Source organism: Enoplosus armatus, chromosome 21 (genome assembly GCF_043641665.1).
Source record: "Enoplosus armatus isolate fEnoArm2 chromosome 21, fEnoArm2.hap1, whole genome shotgun sequence".
Taxonomy (NCBI): domain Eukaryota; kingdom Metazoa; phylum Chordata; class Actinopteri; order Centrarchiformes; family Enoplosidae; genus Enoplosus; species Enoplosus armatus.
The window spans coordinates 14,894,967-14,916,721 of NC_092200.1; the positions used below are offsets into that span (position 1 = coordinate 14,894,967).

Below are 21,755 nucleotides of genomic sequence, written 5' to 3' on the forward strand. Positions count from 1 at the left end.
TTTCAGTCTCTCTTTTCTCGTTGGCCTCTGACACCACAGTCATTAACACACAGCCTCGTGGGCCTGTTTCTGTGCTGTACTGTGCTATGCTGTAGCCAGGAGGGGCATATTTTGGAGCTCTGGCTTTGCTCCAAGTTGCCAGGGGATTTTATCTCAGCAGTCCACAATGGAAGACAGGCCCAGAGCCTCAGCATAACTCTCCCCAGGTGTTTCCCAGCACAAAACATCTTTTACCATCCCAGCTGCTCTCTCTAAATCCCTGCCTGTCTGTCTCTGGATCCCTCTTGGTGTTCCCTTCCTGAGTTGACATCAGTTTCTCACTTGCCTTGTCTTGGTTTTGTTAGTTGGCTCTTGTTTGTCAGGTGACTCGGCTGCAATCTTATTTGGAACGAAAAGTTAACACAAGAAGAAGAAACTTGCCTGTAGGAGTGCCATTTCTACCAGTAAAGAATTTGAACTGTTAATACTAAAAGTTATGGCAAGTGTAAGATGATTATCTGATTTAGACTTAGACTTGATTGTTTTTACTCATCACGAACACCTACAGTATGCATTTATTATTGAATGTGCCTGTCATGTTGCTCATGTCCTCCCATGAAACAGTCAAAAGTTTCCTAGTTGTGCTGATCTGGTGTGGGGGTTGAACACCATGTCTCCACAGCCTATTTGTGTGCAGACGGGTGGCTCTCAGACATGGACTAATTAGAGCTGACTCTAGGCAAGGTTCAAGCATTCAGTGTTGGTCTTAGGGTGACACATGAGGTAATACATGTCAACTTGACTCAGGGCAAGGCTTGATCTCTCTTTCTCTGTCAAGCCTTCCCAAGCACACGTATACAGACACAAACACCTCAACTGAGGCCTTTTCAGACTTGGGACCTAGGTTTACTGCTGTCCCATGCCCGCTTGGCAGGTCAATTTAGTCTTTTCATGGTCAGTCTTTTTATATTACATGTTTTCAATGACTAACACAGAAGTTAAGTGATATTATATCTTTCAGGAGAGGAGCATAATTCTTCTTACAACTAGGACACGGAGGATTAAACTCACCTGTCTGCTCATATTTTCACAGCCTGAAATGTTATTTTTGTTTTAGTCTGCAAAACTTAAAGGATTAAGTTACCACTTACATTATATTGATGGGAAGATCGAACCTACCCTCATATGTGTCCGTTAAATATGATGCTGGAGCCATTCATTGTACAGATGAATCAAGCCGGATATGATGTGTTAACCGATGAGGTTTTGAGATGCTGGTGGGTGAATTTGGTTATTGTTGGACGGAGCCAGGCTAGCTGTTTCCTCCAGTTTCCAGTCTTCATGCTAAGCTAAGCTAACCAGCTGCTGGCTGTAGCTTCATATTTACCATACAGACATTTAAATGGTATCTTCTCATCCAACTCTCAGCAAGAAAGCTAACAAGCACTTTGCTGCAGCTCCTTTTAGTCTTAACATGACATATCACTTTGTAGGCTTTTCCAAAGTGGATAAATCTTGTATATTTCAACAGAAAATGTTGAAGCTGATGTTTCAGACAGCACAAGTGAGATGATACCCTGGTTACACTGCATTATCAAGGATTGTAGCCATTTAAAATGTAAAACCTGCTGTATAATACCTTGGTATGAGCAGAAGACACGTGACTGGCCCACTAAACCAGTAAAATAACATCAGGTATTTGGCAATCTGAGGAATGGGCCAAAAACCCTTGGCTGTTGTGGCTGACTAAACAGGGCAGAATGCTTGTTATCCTGTTTCAAGTTTAGAGTGCAGATGCACCATGCCTTACTTATAACTGACTGACAATATACGCTTTTATTGTTAGAGATGCATTCAACCAGTGGGAGAAATTAAGTTAAAGTAGCATTCCACCCACCCAGAGGCTCACAGGAAGGAATCTCTGGACTGTCAAACTGAAGCTGTGCAACTAGATGTTGATGGATGGTTACACAGAGAAAGTTTCAAGGAGCAATGCTTGTTTTCCCATTGGACAAGCCTTAGCGCATTGATGTTTATACTAAGGCATATGTTAAGGTCCATAGATCTAGTTTTAACACAGGGAGTACACACACACACACACACACACACACACACACACACACACATTCTCTTGACAAGTTGCAGCCTGCTTGATTTCTCTCGTGTTTCACTGCCAATCGTCCATTCTGCTCTTCAACGTATAGTGTCCCTGCTGACACAAGTGCATCAGGATTTTACCTCTAGGCTCAGGCATCTCTGTGTGCTCGGCTGCCAAACATCCTAATCAAAGACATGCCCCTTCATCCACCTCCCAAGAACCACCCTCAGCTGTCTTTGCAATGTGTATAAAGGCTCAAAAACCACCCTCCAGGAACTCGGTTCAAGCAATTACAGGCTCCAAAGAAAAATCCAGATGCTTTCGCCAGTATGTTCGCTGTCTTGCAGTGAGCTGTGTGCTTTGGCTGTAGGACTGATAACAAGGCGAGACAGTGCTGGAGTGGTGTCAAGCGTTGTGGTGACCCGTCCCAACCATAGAGAGAACATTGTGGTTTGACTGACTCTCCCAAACCATGTCTGAGATTTTCATGGTTTTACTCTTTCCTGTGTGCTATTTTAAGGGTTTTCAGACAAAGCCGAAGTGTATTGTTGGTTTTTGCTCGATATATTGTCTTTTTGTTTTTTGTCATCAGTAACCATTGTAGGCTAAGCCTTCAAATTAAAAGCTGTCGGCAACTGGGTTTGATTCAGAGCTTGACTGATTTTATGACCAGTAATGATATTGTTATTCTTGGATATTTTACAGTTGAACTAAAACTTAAACAATAAAAAGTACTGCAACAGTATATATGATAGTAAAAGCTGAGGAGTAAACTTGAAAACTGAATTAAATTATGACTATAAAAAACAAACAACCAAAAAAACACCACTTAAATTAAGAAAACTAAAGATTGAATACACATGAAATGAAGTATAGGCCATTTGTGTACTGCAATACATATGTATACATAATGCATATATATTTATACAAACACATTTACATTTTATCCTCATATGCTGTGCTGGCTATTGCTGTTGCTTTCAATAGTAAGGATGAATTTTTTACTGTAGCACACATGGCCATGCCAGGTGTTGCTTGTGTCTTGATGATACATGTTTATTTGATTTCCTGAGGTAAACCCTGGTGCTGATAATAATAATTTTCCTAGTGTCTGAACTTAATTTCCTCCCTGCACCATGTGAGTGTGGACTCTGTGGGGTGTATGCCAAGCTGTTTAATCATACAAGGGGGGGATTTACTCTGCCAGACTCTATAAGTGTATGGGACCTCAGAGATCACATCTGCAATTTAAGATTTACATTTATGCCACTTCAGTATGTGTGGGTGTGTGAGCAAGATGAGACATGACCTTCTTGTCAGTATGTCTGTGTAGCCCTGTCTGTCTGTTGATAGTGATCTAGTTTCATCAACCTTTGTAAATAGATCTAATTCAAAATGGTGTTTTCTAATATTAACTATATAGTTTTTTAAGCTGTCATGGAAGATTACATGTGGGCGAATGTGTTGTATCTTCCTATGAAGATAGCAAACTGACCTTTGTTTTTTCCTGTTTTCTGCAGGGTGACATCCAGCAACTTCTGATTGTGGCTGATCCCAAAGCAGCCTATGACTACTGTGAACATTACAGCCCAGACTGCGACACTCCCCACAGTGATTCCCTGCAGGCCCAGGAGCCAGAGGAAGAGGTCAGCCAACCAGGGAGGGTGGGGGAGATTCAATAAAGAACCGATCGAGGGTCGTGATTAATTTTAATTTTCCAAGAGGAGCAATAGAAGAGCTTCACTTTAACCTGTTTATTGCTTATTATTCATATCCATGGCCTGTTGACGTCTTAGACAGTGTTCTTTAAAGAAAAACAGTTGTCAGGGTTTATTTGTACATGATAAATCTGCGTGTCCTCATATTTAGTCTCGATTTGGAGGCAGACATTTTTCAACCTTCATACCCTTATTTTTATTTGATCTTGGGATCAAATTCCCTCCAGGGATACATGAATTGCTTTGATAGTTGCCTGCAAAACTGTGTCCACTTGGTGAGGCTTGTAAATGCATTTTACAGATCCACATCAGTGTGTGGCTAAGCAGGTTTTACACTTTGGGAAAGGTGTGTGGTCCTGGTGCACCTGTACATGTCTTAACAGTACTCTAGAGACTTGACGTGCGTAGAAATACAGCTGCACAGTTATTGAAATATAATATAGATGAGGAGAATTACCATACAATAGATCAAGTATTGTAACGGCAGACTTTAATGAGTAAATCAGTAGAGTCCTGAGAATTAAGGCTGCCTACATTAGCACTGGCAAGACACAGACAAAACATCTATCTGAATTTATCAATTTGATGCAATTATGCACAATTCATACTTTTCAGTGTAATTGGGACACATACTATATATTGCATCATTGGGTTGTGCCCTTAAAGTGTAAGTACACCCTCAATCAATGGTTGAAACAATGTATGGTGCACATATGGCCACACCCCAATCACTGATGTTATAGCAGGTGCACCTTCCATGAAAATGTTAACCCATGGTAAGCAGCACAGCAGCTGTTGTCTGACCTGTGATATTTAATGCATATTTACCATTTAAAGTATCAACATAATGACAGGGTAATTCACTGGTCATAGTGCAAATGCTGAGGAGTTCAGTCAGCACTGGTTGACATACAGTGTCAAACATTAGTATTTGGGCTACCTATTCTGTCTCTCTGATCTTTTTCTCTGTACCTCAGTTGTCTTTTTCAAACTTAAGGATGCAGCATATAAAGGCCCATTAACTCTAACTGTTACTTGTAATTCTTATTCCTGTGAGTAAGAGTTGAAAACAAGACCAAGCAGCAGCCAAGGACACAGTGTAATATGTGTATTTCTTTGTTAGTAAATAGATGCAGCTAATAATTTAACTACTCACACACTAAAATCTGCATCAGACTTAAGTGCAACAAGTTAAGTCATGTCAGCTTAACTCCATGTTTGATTATTTTGATAATTGATAATAAGTTCACATGCTGCCAAATACCATAACCCATCATTGTTAAGCATGGTATCATGTTCAGGCTTCACTTCCATGTTACAGCATGTGATATGTGATAAACTTTTATGACTAGCAGTTGGGGTTTTCCCCTGCACTTCAGTATTATTATATTGAGTAGTTTCATTTTTGATAAGGAACTGCTAGAGACTTTCTTAAAGTCTCTTTTCTTGAAATCAGACCCCTTTAATCTAGCTGAACGTAGAAGGCCTCAGGCGTATAATTTGCATGCTTGCACTGAGAAAGTTCCATTACGATATCTCTGAATGCAGCTGGTATTTTTGTCTTTGAGGTTTCCCTGTTGTTTTCCTTTGTTTTATGAGCTTTTAAACATCCCATCTGCTTACATGTTTGTAGGCTAAAACCCTCATTGCTAGTTTCAGCATTTGTTAATTTGTTTGTTCACCATGTTAAGACCATTATCTAATTTAGTAACACTTGGTTTTGATTATTTAAAGGTTAAGATGATTATTAAATTATCAGTAGACCTGACCATATGTTCATATGTTAGAAATGATAAGGTTATTAAACATTATAGCGTATTATTATGTGTAATGCACTCATACTGTTCAACCCCTAACCATTTTTCAGTGCAGTTGCACTGATGAATGTAAATCGAAATCTTTTTCATCCTGTCATTACCACAATTCTATCTCTTTTTGTCATAAATAATTATTAAGATTATTTGGCTTTAATTGTTTGACCATGTAGCATGCTCCGGATGATATGTACTATACATATCATCATCTTGCTGAAAGAGTACTCTGCATCCTTGATGCTAATGCTAACACTTCCTCTCTTCATCCCATTCTCTCTCTCTCTCTCTCTCTCTCTCTCTCTCTCTCTCTCTCTCTCTCTCTCTCTCTCAACCTCTCTAGTACACTACTGATGATTTAGATTACTCTCAGTTCTATGATTACTCTGAGGGAGCCACAGACATCATTGCGACCGATGAGTATTCTGAACCACAGGTAAATGAAAAAAGGAGAAGAAACGAATTACATGTGTCTCTTGTAATGTCATCCATCTCATCTCTCAGTTCGTCTTGTGTGTTGTCTCAATGTTATGTTTACGTGCACACCAGTACTCCAGTGACTGGGAGTAATCAGCTTTATGAAGATATTTTGATTAGAATGTTTCTCTAAAAGTATCAGCCAAAAGTGGTGATTTGCCCTACTTAATTGAAAGGTTGAGCAATAATCCTAAGTATGACCTTACAGTAAGGCAGCGGAGGTAGAGTGTGCACATGAACATACTCAGTGTGTCAGTCCTCCTTGTGTCTGTTTTATGAGGCTGCTGCCTTCTCTCACTGAGAAAATGCCATCTGCTTTGACTGTTTTTTGCATTCCAGCATGTCTTTAAAACTATTGTATACATTATGGGATATCAGCAACATTGTACTTTACATTTTGGAAACTGCAGCAAAAGCAATCTTATCACTGTGGCTATTTTATTCCTGCAATAGCTCTAAAGAGTTGCTGAAAGGCAAATCCTTTGTGTTTTGTTTTTGCATCTGTCCCAAATAGATACTTATATATGCCCCAAAATTCTCATGTGTCTGATGAAAGGCCTAGTCCTCGATTGTTGTACAGGACCCTTTCTGCCCAACTGTCACAGAAACTAAATGTAACGTTAACATGGTCAGCATTCTAATTGCAGCCCTTGTAGTTGGTGTACGTGTTAAAGAACGCCATGCAGACCAACTACTGTACATGGGCTGCTTCTGGAAAGTGCAGCACATGGGGTCTGACAGTTGTGTTATGAAAGACTCTGTACAACAGTTGCGGATTGTGCCTTTAAATCATTTCCACTTTTGAATGTCCCATGTTTGTCTTGGTGTTCTTTGTCACCGCCACCTCTTCCAGAGAAAGAAACGTAGTGTCTCCATGAAAAAGAAGAGGACCAGAAAGTCCCTCAGTAAAACTAAGGCCAAGCCCTTAAACTTCTTGGCTGCCAAAAAATCACCAGCTAAAAAGTTTGCCGCTAAGAAGAAGCGACAGATGCCTGGCTACCAGGCCACAGCGCCAGCACGACCCAGAGGCAATTTTAGGGTAAACGTTCATGTAAAGAAAAGACCAAACCCCATCAAGATCTTCCTGCCTTGAAGGGAAAATCTATGATGGGAGACCTAGAGCTCCCTAACCTCTTCTCTGTAGAAGTAGCAGAGTCTGTAGCCAGCTTGAAAGGACCCTTTGCAAATAACCTCTGGTTTGAACCTTTGTGTTAACCCTCGCTTTATATTTCTTTCCTTTTTTCAACATGACTCAGCCAAACAATGTAGAAGGAGATTACAATACAGACATTGACTACGGAACTGTAGATGGTACTCAAACTCAGTCCCCCTTTGACACGAGCGGACCCAATGAGGTAATTTTCTTCTTCATTCTCATCTACTTTTGAAAACTAGTGTTAGGTGTTTTGGGAAATGTGAGCAAGGACGATTTTACCCAAGGAAGTACCTGGTATGAAATGACAAAGACACAACCATTCGAATGAATGGTTGTGTCTTTTGACTTACTAAGAGTTTGTGTGTGGCAGCACTGATGGACAGGAGAATTTCCTTAAATGTTTAAAAGCTACAACCCACTTGTTCCACTGCATACACCATGTTGATTCTAGGGATGCATTGCATGCTTAGAAAACATTGAGGTGGACATTGTGGAGGTTATTTGTAGCTTTATGTAATATCTTACATTTTTGGCTAAGGCTGCAGATTTTGTTAGTTCTCAGCAAGTGAAAACATTAAACCTACTGAGACACTGCCAGTTCACCAGTTGAATAGATGGGACATGAAAGTAATTGTAACTTTCAAGTATGAGACACTATGGGCTGGATAATAGAAATTAGAAATGAACAAGTATATTCCATATTTGCTGTACTGTATGTTATTATATATTATATTATGATTAGAAAAGGGTATTTGTTGTGGAAACATGTGGCCCTCCTTCTAATAGAAACCACTCAGACTTTTAGTGAAGTAACATGTGCTACAACAAGAGCCAAAAATATGTTTTCTGATATTTAGAAACAGTGTTGTTTACTCAGAATTGTTGTCTCAGTCATACTGGCTTGTCAGCTCTAATTACCCACACAAAGAGTGGAGAGTTGACAAGACTTGCAGCCTTATCCAGGATTAAAAGAAGTTGATGATGGCAGAAACTCTGTCAGCCAATGCCACTTACTGTAAATGATACTGGAGAGTATCTGCTTAACATTATATGCCCTGTCCATCACATCATAAGCTTGGTTTTGATCACTAGTTCTGCTAATTACTTCTAAAAGAACTATGATCAATCAGGCTAAAATCTCCTCAGAGCCAGCTATGAATGTGCATTGTCTACTGCAGTGTTTGACAAAGTGGATGTGATTCAATTTTAAATATATAATTTGGAAAGAAGGAGTCCTGCCAATAATAACTTTATAATTGCATCCATTTTGTTGTGTTACAAAGCTAAATCCGCAGGGATCACAGTTTGGAATGGAAGAAAAAAATTGTGCCAAGTTATTGTGGTTGTAGTACTTGTGCCAAATCCAGAGTGTACCAGAGTAAACTCACAGGTGGCTCAAAACATATTCTATCAAAATCTATTTCTTGACCAACAAATTTCCATTTTAGTTGTATATATCTTGATGCACTCTGTGTATCTGCACAGCTACTACAATCTGATGATTGATTAGATGCAAATTGCTGCTAGCGTCCTTTCAGACATCTATTTTAGCCTTTCTTTACTGTCTGCATCAGTATATCATGTATGGAGAAAGTAAAGACGGCTGAGATAGCATCAAGTCTGTCTTGACATGTATGGTTAGCAAACTTTTGATCGTCAGAATTGATAATGATCTTATTCAGTCGTTACGGTAACACTTTATCTATTCCTTGATATTATAACATGTCTATTGAACTGAGCTGTGCTGTGGGATCACTGCACTACTGTATTTAATGAATGTGAGATTTAACACAGCACAGTATTTGAAAAATATCCATCTTGGAAGAGTTTAACACAGTTTTTCTGGGATTGTTAATTCAGGTACTTAATCAGTACATGATTAGCATGATTAACATGATTCAGCACTTAGTGTATAGTTTAGATTATAGTCCTTTGGTTTTGGACATGCCCTCTGTGACTGATGAATAGTTGTTCATATTCAAATTACAATCACACAACACTAACCGGCCAGTAACTGTCAGAGATTTTCTTCATTCCTCCAAGATAATTTAAGATTGTTCTACTTGGAATAAATAAGGTGTTACCATTGCTATTTATTGTTTTCTGCATATCATGCTGAATTCATTTTCAATCTGCTTAAATAACATCTAAAAGTAGACTATTTGCCTCAATTGCTTAACTAACATCCTTATTTCCTTGGTTGCTCACCATTACCTCCCCCATCTTCACTTGGGTAACACCTGAAAGGCTATGGAGGAGGATGTCGGTGCATATATCACCGAGGCCACTCCCATTGCTCCGGAGCCCTCCATTGTCACAGAAACAATGGACAACTTGGACACTGGTGCGGAAGCATATGACTTTAAGGAATATGACCTAAAGGCGTATGACTTGGGCGAGGTTGACAACAGGTTGTATGATTACGGGGCATATGATGAGTATGGCACAGCCCCGTCCAAACCCACGGCAACCTACGATGATGAGGTGGGGCCTGGGGTTGCTGCTGAAACCGACGTTTCTGAGAGCACCGTAAGTACCACACCCTGACCTGGTGACTGAGGGGTGTGAGCATGAACGGCACGCATTATTGACCCTTTGTGTGGTATGGACTCACCCTGTCTTCCAGTGCACGCCTTCCTAGTTGGTTGCTTGGCAATGTGTCATTGACATGTTGAGTGTGGAGTCTTGCTGCTGTCTCACTGGTGTGTGATTGGTGATTAATGATTGACAGCTGTGATAAGGACAATGCATGAATCTGTGTTTTCTGAGAAAGGGTGTAACTGATTACTTCTTAATTTAATAGATCTCCTTCTGACATGCACAGAAATGATTCACACTCAGATGTTCTTTTCTTCTTTCTTCCAACTTCATCTCTCTCCACACACAGCCTTCAATCAGTGTATCTCGGCCCAACCTGTCACCCCATTCATACATAGCCAACAAGCCACACCGCCTCCTCTCCACCCACTCATCTCTCAGCAGTCGGATCTGAGCCCTCCCTCTCCTCCTCTGCCATTTTAACAAGCAGCCTGTCAGTGATATATCCCTCCCTGTATGGACGGCAATTAGCCCATAACTCATAGGCAGCTGTCTGCACAGTGCGCACACACACTCACACACCATTGTAATCAAGATGTTATGGGTTCCTTTCACTTCCCTTCATGCCCAAACTTTTGAGCTCTGCCTTCACCAACCAACAGTCACCGCTTGTCACAGTTTGTCATCTGGTTACTATAAATATTTAACATATATCCTTCTCTCCACTTTGTCTTCATGTTTAGCCATTTTGGCCCCAGTGCTGTTTAAATTTACCCACTGTCAGAACATCATCAAACACAACTTTGTACTTGTGTGCCTTTGGATATTGTTACCATGCGAGGACAAGGGCTTTATTGGTCTTGTACGCCTTCTTAGTACCCCTCTACGCACATACTCACTCACAGACAAACACCTCCTAATCCTTCCCATCTCACCCCACCTTCTCCACCTTCACTCCCAAAACACACATAAGCACACACTGCAGCTGAATTAATTGACTACCACAAATGAAATCACAGTTGTTTTCAACTATTTATTTAGATTTAGTCATTTGTAATGGTGCACAATGATTAGAAAAGAAGACACTTCACGTCAATGTACATTGTAGGAAAATGTCTTTTATTTTCTCTCTCTAAATGTATCTACTTGTGTGATTTTGTGAGGTTTGCATGACAACAATAATCTGTTAAGCAATGTCTTATTTGGTCACCGTTAGCCACACTATACAATGGCAAGCTTTTGACAGCATTGCTCCATTTCAAGCACATAGAGGTATATTCTTGCTCATTACAACTAACATTTTGCCTGACTTGTTCCATAGTGTCATCTCACTTCGTATTATTCTTGATTCACTCTCTGCCTCTGACATAGCTACAGTAGTTGCAACTGAGTATATGATATTGATTGATCGAGTAAAATTTGTTCAACCACTAACACACATTCTTTTCAGTGGTTGAACTTGCTCATCATTGCTGTTCATTCACCTGTGGACTATAGCTGCCGTGTGAAGAACGTCACCTCTGTGCTTTGTAACTACAGGTTGCTGGTGCTGGAGGAGCCTTCGGCCAGAAGGGAGAAAAGGGCGAGCCAGCTGTCATTGAACCTGTAAGGCCAAAAAAATCAAGTCTGATGTACTAAAGTGATATGATCCTGTCTTTTTAGTTAAAATTGTTATATTATTATATGTTTACAGAGTGAGCTGTCAAATGTTTCTTTCACTTTTATTGTAAATGGCAAATTATCTAAAACCAGGTGAAATTAAGTAAACTCCTGAACTACAGTTGTTCTGTTTTACTTCTTTTAAGCCCCTTTATAAAGCACTGGTCAAACACCTAAAACTTGCAGCAGAATTTTCCCACAAATGTTTTCACTCATCCTGAACTTGTCTGTGGTTCTGCTGTTGCACAGGACAATGTTTGTGGTGTGAAACAATGTGTTTGTTTTTTAAAGGGCATGCTCATTGAAGGACCACCAGGACCCCCCGGCCCATCTGTGAGTATATTGTGAAAAAAGAAATAAGTCAGTGTTAAGCACCTGTGCATAATTATACACCATTGTTGTCAGAATTTAATGAGCTCGCCTGTTGGTGGTCTGCTGACTTAGCTTTGTCTTTTTAGGGTCTTCCAGGTCCCTCAGGCCTACAAGGACCCCCAGGCACTGCTGGAGATCCTGGTGACAGGGTGAGTTGTCATTAATGTTCCCAAACCAAAGTTTTTTTTAAATGTATGTATACTTGTTACAAAATGAAAGGGGTTGTTTCAGATGGTGGTGCAGGGGTGTCTCAGACCTCTGCAAAAAATGTTATTGAATGTGCCACATTAAATCATATTTTGCTGCTGTATAGAACCATTTTAGAAAGCTTTTTCACCATGGCGACATAAAACATGTTTTTGATTGGCAGGTGCCAAATAATATTATATATTGGGACTCCTCAAACATTGCTCAACAATTCAATCATCATTATAAATCAGTGTGGAAAGTATATTAAACAGCAGTAACCTTAACCAACAATATTTATGCTTCACATAATGCGGTGAAATTGAACTAACCATGGTTTAAATTGATTGCAAACACTCCATGAGCTCCAAAGTGTCTCAATATAGAACAGAGTGGAGTCAGTGGAGGGAACCTTCAGTTGTTTTGTGTTGTCGCATGCTTGAGTTCCACCTCGTCCATTATTTTCACTATTGATTATATATAAGAATATATATATAAATATATATATATATTTATATATATATATATATAATGAATATGTAATATATATAATATATTATATATTCATTCTTGAAGATTAGAAGATTAGGAATATTTTTTGCCCTGGGTTTCGCCTGGAAAAAGGTATCCATATTTAACGCTTTAATCCTTAGACTCTCTCTGTTCCTCCAACATTCAATGCACTCACACACACAAACATGCACACCAGAACTCATGGAAAAGGATGTTGGTTTTGGATTGTAGGCAGTAGCGTGGCTTACAGATGGACAGTCAAGTCTATGTGTGCTGGAGGAGGAGGAGCACATGTTAATCAAACTAACAAACAGCACACATCCAGTATTTACTGCTCCATCTGTGTGTCTTCTTCTGTGTGTGTGTGTGTGTGTGTGTGTGTGTGTGTGTGTGCGCGCATATGTGTGTGCTTGTGTTTGTGTTTCCTTCCATATTACTGCCACTGTCAACAGTGTATGTAATGGCACAATTTAAGAGTCAAACTCAAAAGAACCCGGCGGGTAAATTTTTCAAAGCAATATCACACCATATTCATTCATATGTTTTTACATTTTGTCATTTTGTTTACACTTTGTTGTACATTCTTACAGTGTTCAAGACTGATTTTCAGTGGTTTCTTACATATTTAACAGTTAATCTTATAAAGTTGATAATTTTATTAATCTGGTGAGGTCCTCTCTGTATTGCAGGGTCCTCCTGGTCGAGCTGGTCTGCCTGGTGCTGATGGTTTGGCAGGGCCCCCTGGTACCATGCTGATGCTGCCAGTAAGTTCTCAGTACATACCAGCGATCTTTTATCATATAATTCCATAACCGGGCTAATTTCTAGGGTATTAAATAGTGATAGTCAATAGTGATGACAAACAGAATAAGCAACTTTTTTAATGTCTGTGTGTGTGTTCAACAGTTCCGTTTTGGTGGGGATGGTGAGAAGGGTCCAGTGGTGTCGGCCCAAGAAGCCCAAGCCCAGGCCATCCTCTCCCAAGCCAGAGTAAGTAGAAAAGGACATTAAAAACGCCACTGGAAGCCAAAAGGCTGTGGAGAAACCCCCACCCCCGCCCTGCTCCCTACACACAGCTGTAGGGGGAAAGGAGGGGAAGGATGAAGAAGACAGTATTTTAGTGGGGAGGGGAGGAGGGAACACTGCATTTCGTTGGTCTTGCAAGGCTAAAAGGAGACATGCCGAGCAGGCTGAAGAGCAACAACATAAAAAGGCCACTTTGAACAGATGGACAGACAGGAGAGACTGTTAAAAATACCAACCTGCGTGTGGGCTAATCCAACAGGTGTAGAAAATGTCTTTGTGTATATGTGGGAGAGGAAGTGGCCTGTTCGAGGAAAAGAGAAAATCTTTACTTGGTATTTAGGAGTCCTGTTCTCACACAATATCTGATTCTGCATAATATCCCATATTAATTGCACAGAGACCACAGTGAACAAAGAGATTAAGTGTGGAAATAAATCTCTGTGTTTGCTGTACCATAAGACAACACAATATGTAAGCAATTAGAGAATGATCCAGAATGTATATAATATGCATGTGGTGAACGATATGTACAGACATTCCATTATATTCACTTAAAAAATGATGGACACTACTAAAGTAAAACAATGACAACATTTAATAATAGTCATACATTTTATGGATTTGATTGCATTCTGTCATAAAGCAACATACACATAACACACTTGTCTAAATATGTATGAATTCAAGACACATAGAAAGCAAAAACAAAAAATCACAGATTCAGTTCAGCATGGAACATGGACATACAAGGACAAACATACAATAAAAATAGATCACATATGTAACATGTAACACAAACCAGGTGTTACATATAGAACTGAAGCATGATATACAAACTTGATTTTCTTCTTCAAAATGGATATATAGTACATTTTGTGAGTGGATTCTTTACTGAGTGGAATTTGACCTTGTTCTTGTCTGTGTGTCTGCCCTGCAGCTGGCTATGAGGGGACCCCCAGGGCCAATGGGTTTGACAGGAAGATCAGGGCCAGTGGTGAGTCTTGCTTTTTTTTGTTTGTTTTTTGTGGTTGTTTGTAGGAATTTGGCTCTTTACCTTTTTGGCAACATAGCTTTTCCAATGCTTGTTTATTATTCAACCTATTGTACGTACATGTGATAATTAAAGCTGCACACATGATGTTCATTTGGATCAAATTTATGGCACTTACAATTACATTTACTCAGTGCTTCATGGTATATGCCTTTCACCAATATTTCAGAAATGGCTTTTCTGGAATTCAATGCTTAAAACCAGTACATTTGTACTGTTGTCAGTCCTGTATTGTTTAAGTAAAATATATTTTATATGTTGTTTTTTTCAGAGAAACAGCAGAAACCACATTACTTGTGAAATGTTGTTGCATCAGCGCTTGGTGGCTCAGTGGCCACACTGCCTGTCTGTTTGGTGCTGTTGTTGCCCCCCCCCTCCCTTTCTCTTGGGCTTGTTGATACACGATCCACTATTTATCTGCAGGAAAAGGCCCAACAAAAGACACAAAGAATTGCCCTCTAAATCAATGCTCTTCTCAGGCTAAAGGCCAAGAATAATGATCCGAAATGATATGGCAATAAGTAGATACAAAGATCAGTGGATGAGAAAGGATAATGTGTGGCTTTTAGCTGCTGCAAATGTACCTATCCAAAATGTTTGCCTTCTTGATTGATTACATGTTTAAAACCCAGCTTTTAAGACATTCAAGCTATTTCATGATTCTAAAATGTCTGTAATTGCCAAAGCACCAGTTTTGAATCCATACATTGCTGTAGACAGATCAGTATATGCCCCAGATCTCTGCCTAGACCAACAATTTAGCATTGCATTTTTAGATTTAAGTATATTCCAAAAGCCCCCCAGTTGTGTTAATGTGCCTGCATGTCTTTTAATGTTAGGCTTCACATGTTAATTTTGAGCTATCAAGATAATTACTCAAACCTTTTTAAGCTGATGCTAATAATTGATATGCTAAAACAAACATTTTCCATCCAAATGAACAGCAATGTTTGTGCCAGCTGCACATAATCCAACATTAAAGAAAAATAGTCACAGTAGAGTTATAGAATTTAAAGAATCTCATTGTCTTTGGTAGTCTTCACTCGAATTTCCAGGTAGTTCATGTATGTGTAGTAAAAGGAATGTACAGATTCATTTTTTTTCAGACGAACATGCAAAAAGAATGTGCATATTAAGCTAAACATCGCCATCTGCTGTTTACTTTACACGATTTTTTACCCTTTTGTCCTGTAGCAAATTGCATGTGTTACAGTTTGAATGAAAAGTATTTATGTTTGGTGTATGTTCTCTCTCTTCAGGGTCTACCTGGTGGTACTGGACTGAAAGGTGAAAGTGGAGACCCTGGTCCTCAGGTGAATAAGAAGTGATGATCCTAATATTGTGTAAAAATATCCCTCACCAAAGCCACTTGCCCGTTTATTAGTCCTGTTGGTCACTAAGTGGTCCTCATGTGTCTGTACAGGGTCCCCGTGGCGTCCAAGGGCCTGCAGGACAACCTGGCAAAGCTGGCAAGAGGGTGAGTGAACTCAATGACCTGGTCCACTCACACAGTGCTGCGTATGTGCTCACATGCCTCTGTATTTGTTGTTGTGTGGTTGTTTGTACTTGTCGTGTACTCGCTGCTGAGAGGCTTATTTCCAGTCCAACAAACAATTGCTTGATATGTGCTTAAAGGCCTGCGCTGCCTCCAATCCTCGGATCAATGGTCGGGCAGTTAATCTGTCTGAAAATGCCAAAATGGGAAAACTGGCTATGGATGTGGGGTGCAATTAGTGTCACGGTGCAGTCAAACGTCTTGACCTAATTGGTTACTAATAAACATAAACCAGTCATAGGCAAATTAGTAATACAAGCTTGATTCATGGGTCAGTTGTGAGCCATTAGCTGATTTTAATGTCACAAAATGTGGTAAAAGAATTGCTTATGTGAGTGTTAATATGTAACTACTCATCTACTGCTGTATTGGACTAAATTGTACTTGCATCCCCTTCTTTGTCACTTCAAATCCGAAATAAAGGATTGCATAAATATCACCGCAACAGAAAATAGAGTAGTATGAGAATAAGAAATACATTTCAGATTTGTCATTTTTTGTGTGGTAAGCATTCTTTTCAGTAGTGTGTTAATGTTTTAGAACTTCTCTTATAAACAGCTTTATAGATGATTCCCAGTCCCCCTTAGTTCTTTACCTCTTGATTGCTTAAGTAATTAATCATCATCATGATTTGTGTTGGTCAGCATTATTTTTGCTCTACACTGTCTACTGCTTCAGGCTGCATCCTCAGTTGTTTACTGTTAGGAAAACTGAAATATTAAAAAAATATAATTACTGGCAAGACTGGCACAATCTAACAAATCACCTGGATCCCAGGCAGAGCAGTTGTTGCTCTGGTAACAGCTAATGGGGATCCAAAATAAATAAAAAATAAAAGAACAAATAAACCTGCAGGGCACAGTAGTTGCATTAAAATCTCACATCCAAAATTAAGGGCACTGCTATATACCTTATGGCAGTTTTCTAGACAAAGTTACAAAGTGAGAATAGAGAGACAATAATAGGAGAGTAGAATAACAATAATACATTTAACAAGAAAATTGAAATTATCTTAAGCATACAAGGATTTTCTAGAATACCAAGGGTGTTTTTGTGCTAAAGTTATCTTACTAAGTCCTACTCTACATGTGTAATTTTTCTACTGCTGTTTCAAAGGGCCGTGCCGGAGCTGACGGGTCCCGTGGAATGCCCGGAGAGCCTGGCTCCAAGGTACCATATCCCATCACACAACCTCTCATGTTCATGTAACTAACTACAAATAAGAAACCGTGTATTGTTTTCATAAAGCATTGCTACGAGCAGCTACGAGCATACTGCAGCCCATGATGTCTTTGATGCGTGGTGATGTTGTGGGGTTTTGACATCCTCTGTTCTGTTTCTATACAGGGTGACAGAGGCTTCGATGGACTCCCCGGACTGCCTGGTGAAAAGGGACACAGGGTGAGTACATTACGGTGGTTGTCACAAGTTCAGTTTGTTAAAATAAAGTGTCAAAATGTATAATTTTTGATGTTCTCAAAAACAACTTTTTAGTCCTTTAGTGTTGCAGATTCCACTAAAGTTGAATACCTGTGAGATTTGTCCATTGAGAGTATTAATGAACCAGATTTTGAAGGAATCCTCATGAACAACAGAGTATTGTTTAGCCTGAGAAACAACTCCTGTAGATGCTTTTAAGCTTATGAGCAAAATACTGTTTCTTTGTGTGATAAGTCTCAAAAATGGCATTAAAACAAAATCCCTTAGTTATTGAGAATTTATCTTCCTAGATTACTGTGATTTGCCGGAGGGTTCGGTATCTTTTTAGATGGCAGAAGTTTTGGATGTAATGAAATATATTTGGCTGCAGTCACCTGCCAAGTTTGGAATTTCAATATCTGTGTAAGATCACGTTGAGTAACTCGCTAAAATTTCAGTGTGATGAGTGAATAACTGCAATGTCATGAGGGGAATAATTGAATAAGAAGTTGTAATTTGTTTCATTCCTCTAATGTACCTGCATTAATAAGACAGACATGGAAACATTTAAGAACAGTGTTGCACTGAAACTAGGTAGCCATATTTGAGTATTCCAACTTTGTAGAGTGAACCCTAGTTTATAGACTGGGAAGCAGAAATTACTTCCCTGTGGAGGGCGAGGAAAACCAAGTCAAAGTTATGTGTCATTTTGTAGTATATAATGAACCCCTCTGTTGTAGGCCCATACATTTTTTGTGGAAATGTTTAGATGCCTCTTTAGATTACAGAGATGCACTCGCAAATAGCATAATATTGCAAAAACAACTAAGCTATACATAAGAATGAAGAAACAAAAAGGTTTTAAAGTAACCAACAATTTTCACATGAGTAGAGTTCTACAGCATACAAAGCAAAATTATGCAGAGTGTATCCAGTATGAAAAATATATTTTAGAAAAGCTGTAAGAAGAAATATCACACATGTAACAAGCCTATAGCTGATTGGTTCCATATCTTTGGAAGATTGAAACATTAACACTTTCTCTCTCTCTGTCTCAGGGGGAGCCAGGACCAATGGGACCCACAGGTGCTCCTGGAGAGGATGGCCAGAGAGTAAGTACTTCCTCTTTTAACTAACACCCTCATAACTTTTAAGACAATTGCACTCAACTGAGGTGAACCACCAACAGTTACATCAGCTCAGCCCTCAGGCAGCGGCAGCTGGGCGGAGACTATGAACTGGGGTGGAGGAGGGTTTGTGTTTAATCTTTCCTCCCCCTGAAACTAACTACCCCATCTCCACCCCCAGGCCATTACTACATTCAACAATGTTTTGTTAGGTTGAGATTAAGCCCCGGCTAATACAGGCTTTCGAGAGCTTACGATTATATGTGGTGATAGTTGATTAATTAATGTTTCACAACAAGATGCCAGTATTTCCTTCAGATTTTATCTGTTGAAATGATAGAACATGAAACACTGAACCTCTCCAATGAAGACCAATTCATTAAATTTACTCTGACTTTTGCCTTTTTCTTCCCTTAGGGCGAGGATGGAGAGATCGGGCCCAGAGGATTAGCTGGCGAGAGTGTAAGTCTGCTGTTGGTTTTGTTTCATCAGGCTACCCCAAACATATGGGATTCCAACATTTTGCAACAAGATCCTCTTCAAGTCATCTCTAATGTCTGATCTCTCTTTGACTAAAGTATCCACCAGAGGACTACTGGTGCCCTACTGAAAACTATTCATAAGTGTATCGAGCATAGAATAGTAATTTGCTTCTCATTCTTCATAGGGTCCTAGAGGTTTGCTGGGACCTCGTGGTTCTCCAGGACCCCCTGGATCTCCTGTACGTACCATCACCTTTACCATCCTTTCCTCTGATATCACTTTCTGTAATTGATTTGGGGTATATATGAGTCTTTTCTGATGTGTCCTTCGCAGGGTGTTGCTGGAGTTGACGGGCCTCCAGGTCCCAAAGGAAACATGGTATGAACACAACTTACCTTCACTAAACAGACTAAAATGTTGCTCTATCAGCTCCTGCAGACTTTCAGGATTTTGTCTGAGCTGTACATGACTGTTGCTACAAGTTTGCACTGTCTACAGTGTAGGTTAGGTTGTTAAAACCCCTTTAGGATGCACAGCTGCAAGGTCAAAGGTCTTTCCTAGGCCTCAGAGGACCTGAGAAAGGGGAGTAGTCTCTTAAAAGGCAGCACGGGATCAAATAATAAATTGTGTTGCTGCCCTTTTCTAGATATTACAAGATAAGTACGGTATAGGTTTGAAATTTACAACAGCTAGGAATAAAATGGGTCAAAAATGTACCCTCGAGCCCTTAAATACATTTAACAACAGCTTATTTCATGTACGTGTTGACTATGTATGTATCATGACTTTTCCATCACAGCTGCAGTGTAGTTTGATACCAAAAAGGGTGAACACTACTTCTTGGTGTTCCCCAGAGTCAAAGAGCAAGGGCGTCTTATTAGAACCTATTAGAACTATTTTGCACTTATGTTCAACAATCAGGAATCCATCATTTAAGGGGCAGATCCATACATTTTTATACTGGCAGCTGCCTAAGTAGATCACGATCCAAAGCATCTACATGACATGTTGTGTGAGTAAGGGTATACCATCATCTCTGTTCTACTCCCCAACCTTTTTACTTTACATAGAAAGGAGCATATACAATATTAAACATAAATGTTGCCATTGAATATATTATTGAATTGGATGTTCTATTTCTATGCTGTTGATAGGCAAAAGGTTGGATGTAACCAACCTGATCATTGTCAATGGCTCTGTGTAATTCAAGTGGCAGTATTTGTGACAGATGATTACTCTGGGATTAGTGTTTGGTGTCTAGTTTTGACAGCCTCCATCTTTTTTCAGGGACCACAAGGAGAACCAGGCCCACCCGGGCAGCAGGGAATCCCTGGAACACAGGTGAACAAATCAATCATACATCCATGACACCAATGACAAAAGTAAAGACAAGGTGCACTGTAGATGCAGAAATACATTGAAGTGTCCACAGACACATCTGTTTTAGTCTTCATTGCTGCCTGTATCTTCCACTACAAACTGCACACACAGAGAAAAGCAGATTTGCTTTGGATTCATTGTTGACAGCTTGTGAGCTCAGAGATGTATTTGATGAATTAAACACACAGTTGAACAGCTTCATTCTCACAATATGGTGTGATGTTGTTTATCTTTCCAGGTGTTAAATTAAATTTGTTAAAGTTAAATCGGAGGCACCAAATCAGTTGAACTGTCAGAAGAGATGAGTTTTTGAATTTGCTTTCCTCTCTTCTGCCCACCCTTCCACTTTTTTTCCCACCTCTCCTTGGAGACATAAAAAGTACACACACACACCCACAGACATTTTTCTCAAATATTTTTCAGGGGTTTATCTTGGGACAGGGAATGTTTCGGGGTTGATCCATTTGAAAGCATCTTATTCATGTTGGTGAAATTCCTGCAAAGCTGCCACACCTGTTGGAGCAAGCCTCAGTGCCTCAAATTACCCTGCGACATGCGCACGTGCACACACGCACACACACACACACACACAAATACACAGACACACTGGCACACGTCAGGTAGCCACCTAGAAACGCATATATGGGAACACATGCACAAATATTTGAGTGTATGCAGTACCACAAGCATGCTAGATGCTAATATGCCTACTGACCCCCCTTATTACACACACACACACACACACACACACACACACACACAAAGACACAATCTATTTACAATGCGAAACTCTTCACTTTGTCCAGCTTTTGTGTATTTTTGTGTGTTTGAGCATGCTTGCTGTTTCTATGACAACAGCCTCTCATTTCTATCTATGTGTCTCTGCCTTATAGGGTCTTCCTGGTCCTCAAGGCCCCATTGGACCACCTGGTGAAAAAGTATGTAACCTTTTTTCTTTGTTATTTTTCTGTGAAAATGTATATAAAAAATTGAAGCACAATAAAAATAACATAAAATATAAACCCAACTCATGGTTTCAGTACAAGAAATAATAGTCAATTGCAAGAAACTATTAATTAAGCCAAAGATAATCATGAACAGATTACTTCAAATTTAATTTTAGTTTAATGTATTAAACTAAGTCTTTTCACTATGTAACAACATATTTCTTTGCTACACGTCCACTGAAACAAAACAGGGTTAGTAA

At 39.6% G+C, this 21,755-nt stretch overlaps 1 protein-coding gene across 1 annotated transcript in view; it reads left to right on the forward strand.

Annotated features, from left to right (window-relative positions):
* col11a1a (collagen, type XI, alpha 1a) overlaps positions 1 to 21,755 on the forward strand; it is a 79,213-nt gene that overhangs the window by 12,875 nt on the left and 44,583 nt on the right. The window contains exons 5-24 of the mRNA XM_070927996.1: positions 3,598 to 3,723; positions 5,950 to 6,042; positions 7,340 to 7,438; positions 9,487 to 9,768; positions 11,317 to 11,382; positions 11,728 to 11,769; positions 11,895 to 11,957; positions 13,197 to 13,271; positions 13,414 to 13,497; positions 14,471 to 14,527; positions 15,844 to 15,897; positions 16,008 to 16,061; positions 17,256 to 17,309; positions 17,487 to 17,540; positions 18,617 to 18,670; positions 19,103 to 19,147; positions 19,353 to 19,406; positions 19,502 to 19,546; positions 20,456 to 20,509; positions 21,442 to 21,486. Coding sequence (XP_070784097.1) covers positions 3,598 to 3,723; positions 5,950 to 6,042; positions 7,340 to 7,438; positions 9,487 to 9,768; positions 11,317 to 11,382; positions 11,728 to 11,769; positions 11,895 to 11,957; positions 13,197 to 13,271; positions 13,414 to 13,497; positions 14,471 to 14,527; positions 15,844 to 15,897; positions 16,008 to 16,061; positions 17,256 to 17,309; positions 17,487 to 17,540; positions 18,617 to 18,670; positions 19,103 to 19,147; positions 19,353 to 19,406; positions 19,502 to 19,546; positions 20,456 to 20,509; positions 21,442 to 21,486 — 1,500 coding nt within the window. The remainder of the gene's footprint in view (positions 1 to 3,597; positions 3,724 to 5,949; positions 6,043 to 7,339; positions 7,439 to 9,486; positions 9,769 to 11,316; positions 11,383 to 11,727; positions 11,770 to 11,894; positions 11,958 to 13,196; positions 13,272 to 13,413; positions 13,498 to 14,470; positions 14,528 to 15,843; positions 15,898 to 16,007; positions 16,062 to 17,255; positions 17,310 to 17,486; positions 17,541 to 18,616; positions 18,671 to 19,102; positions 19,148 to 19,352; positions 19,407 to 19,501; positions 19,547 to 20,455; positions 20,510 to 21,441; positions 21,487 to 21,755) is intronic.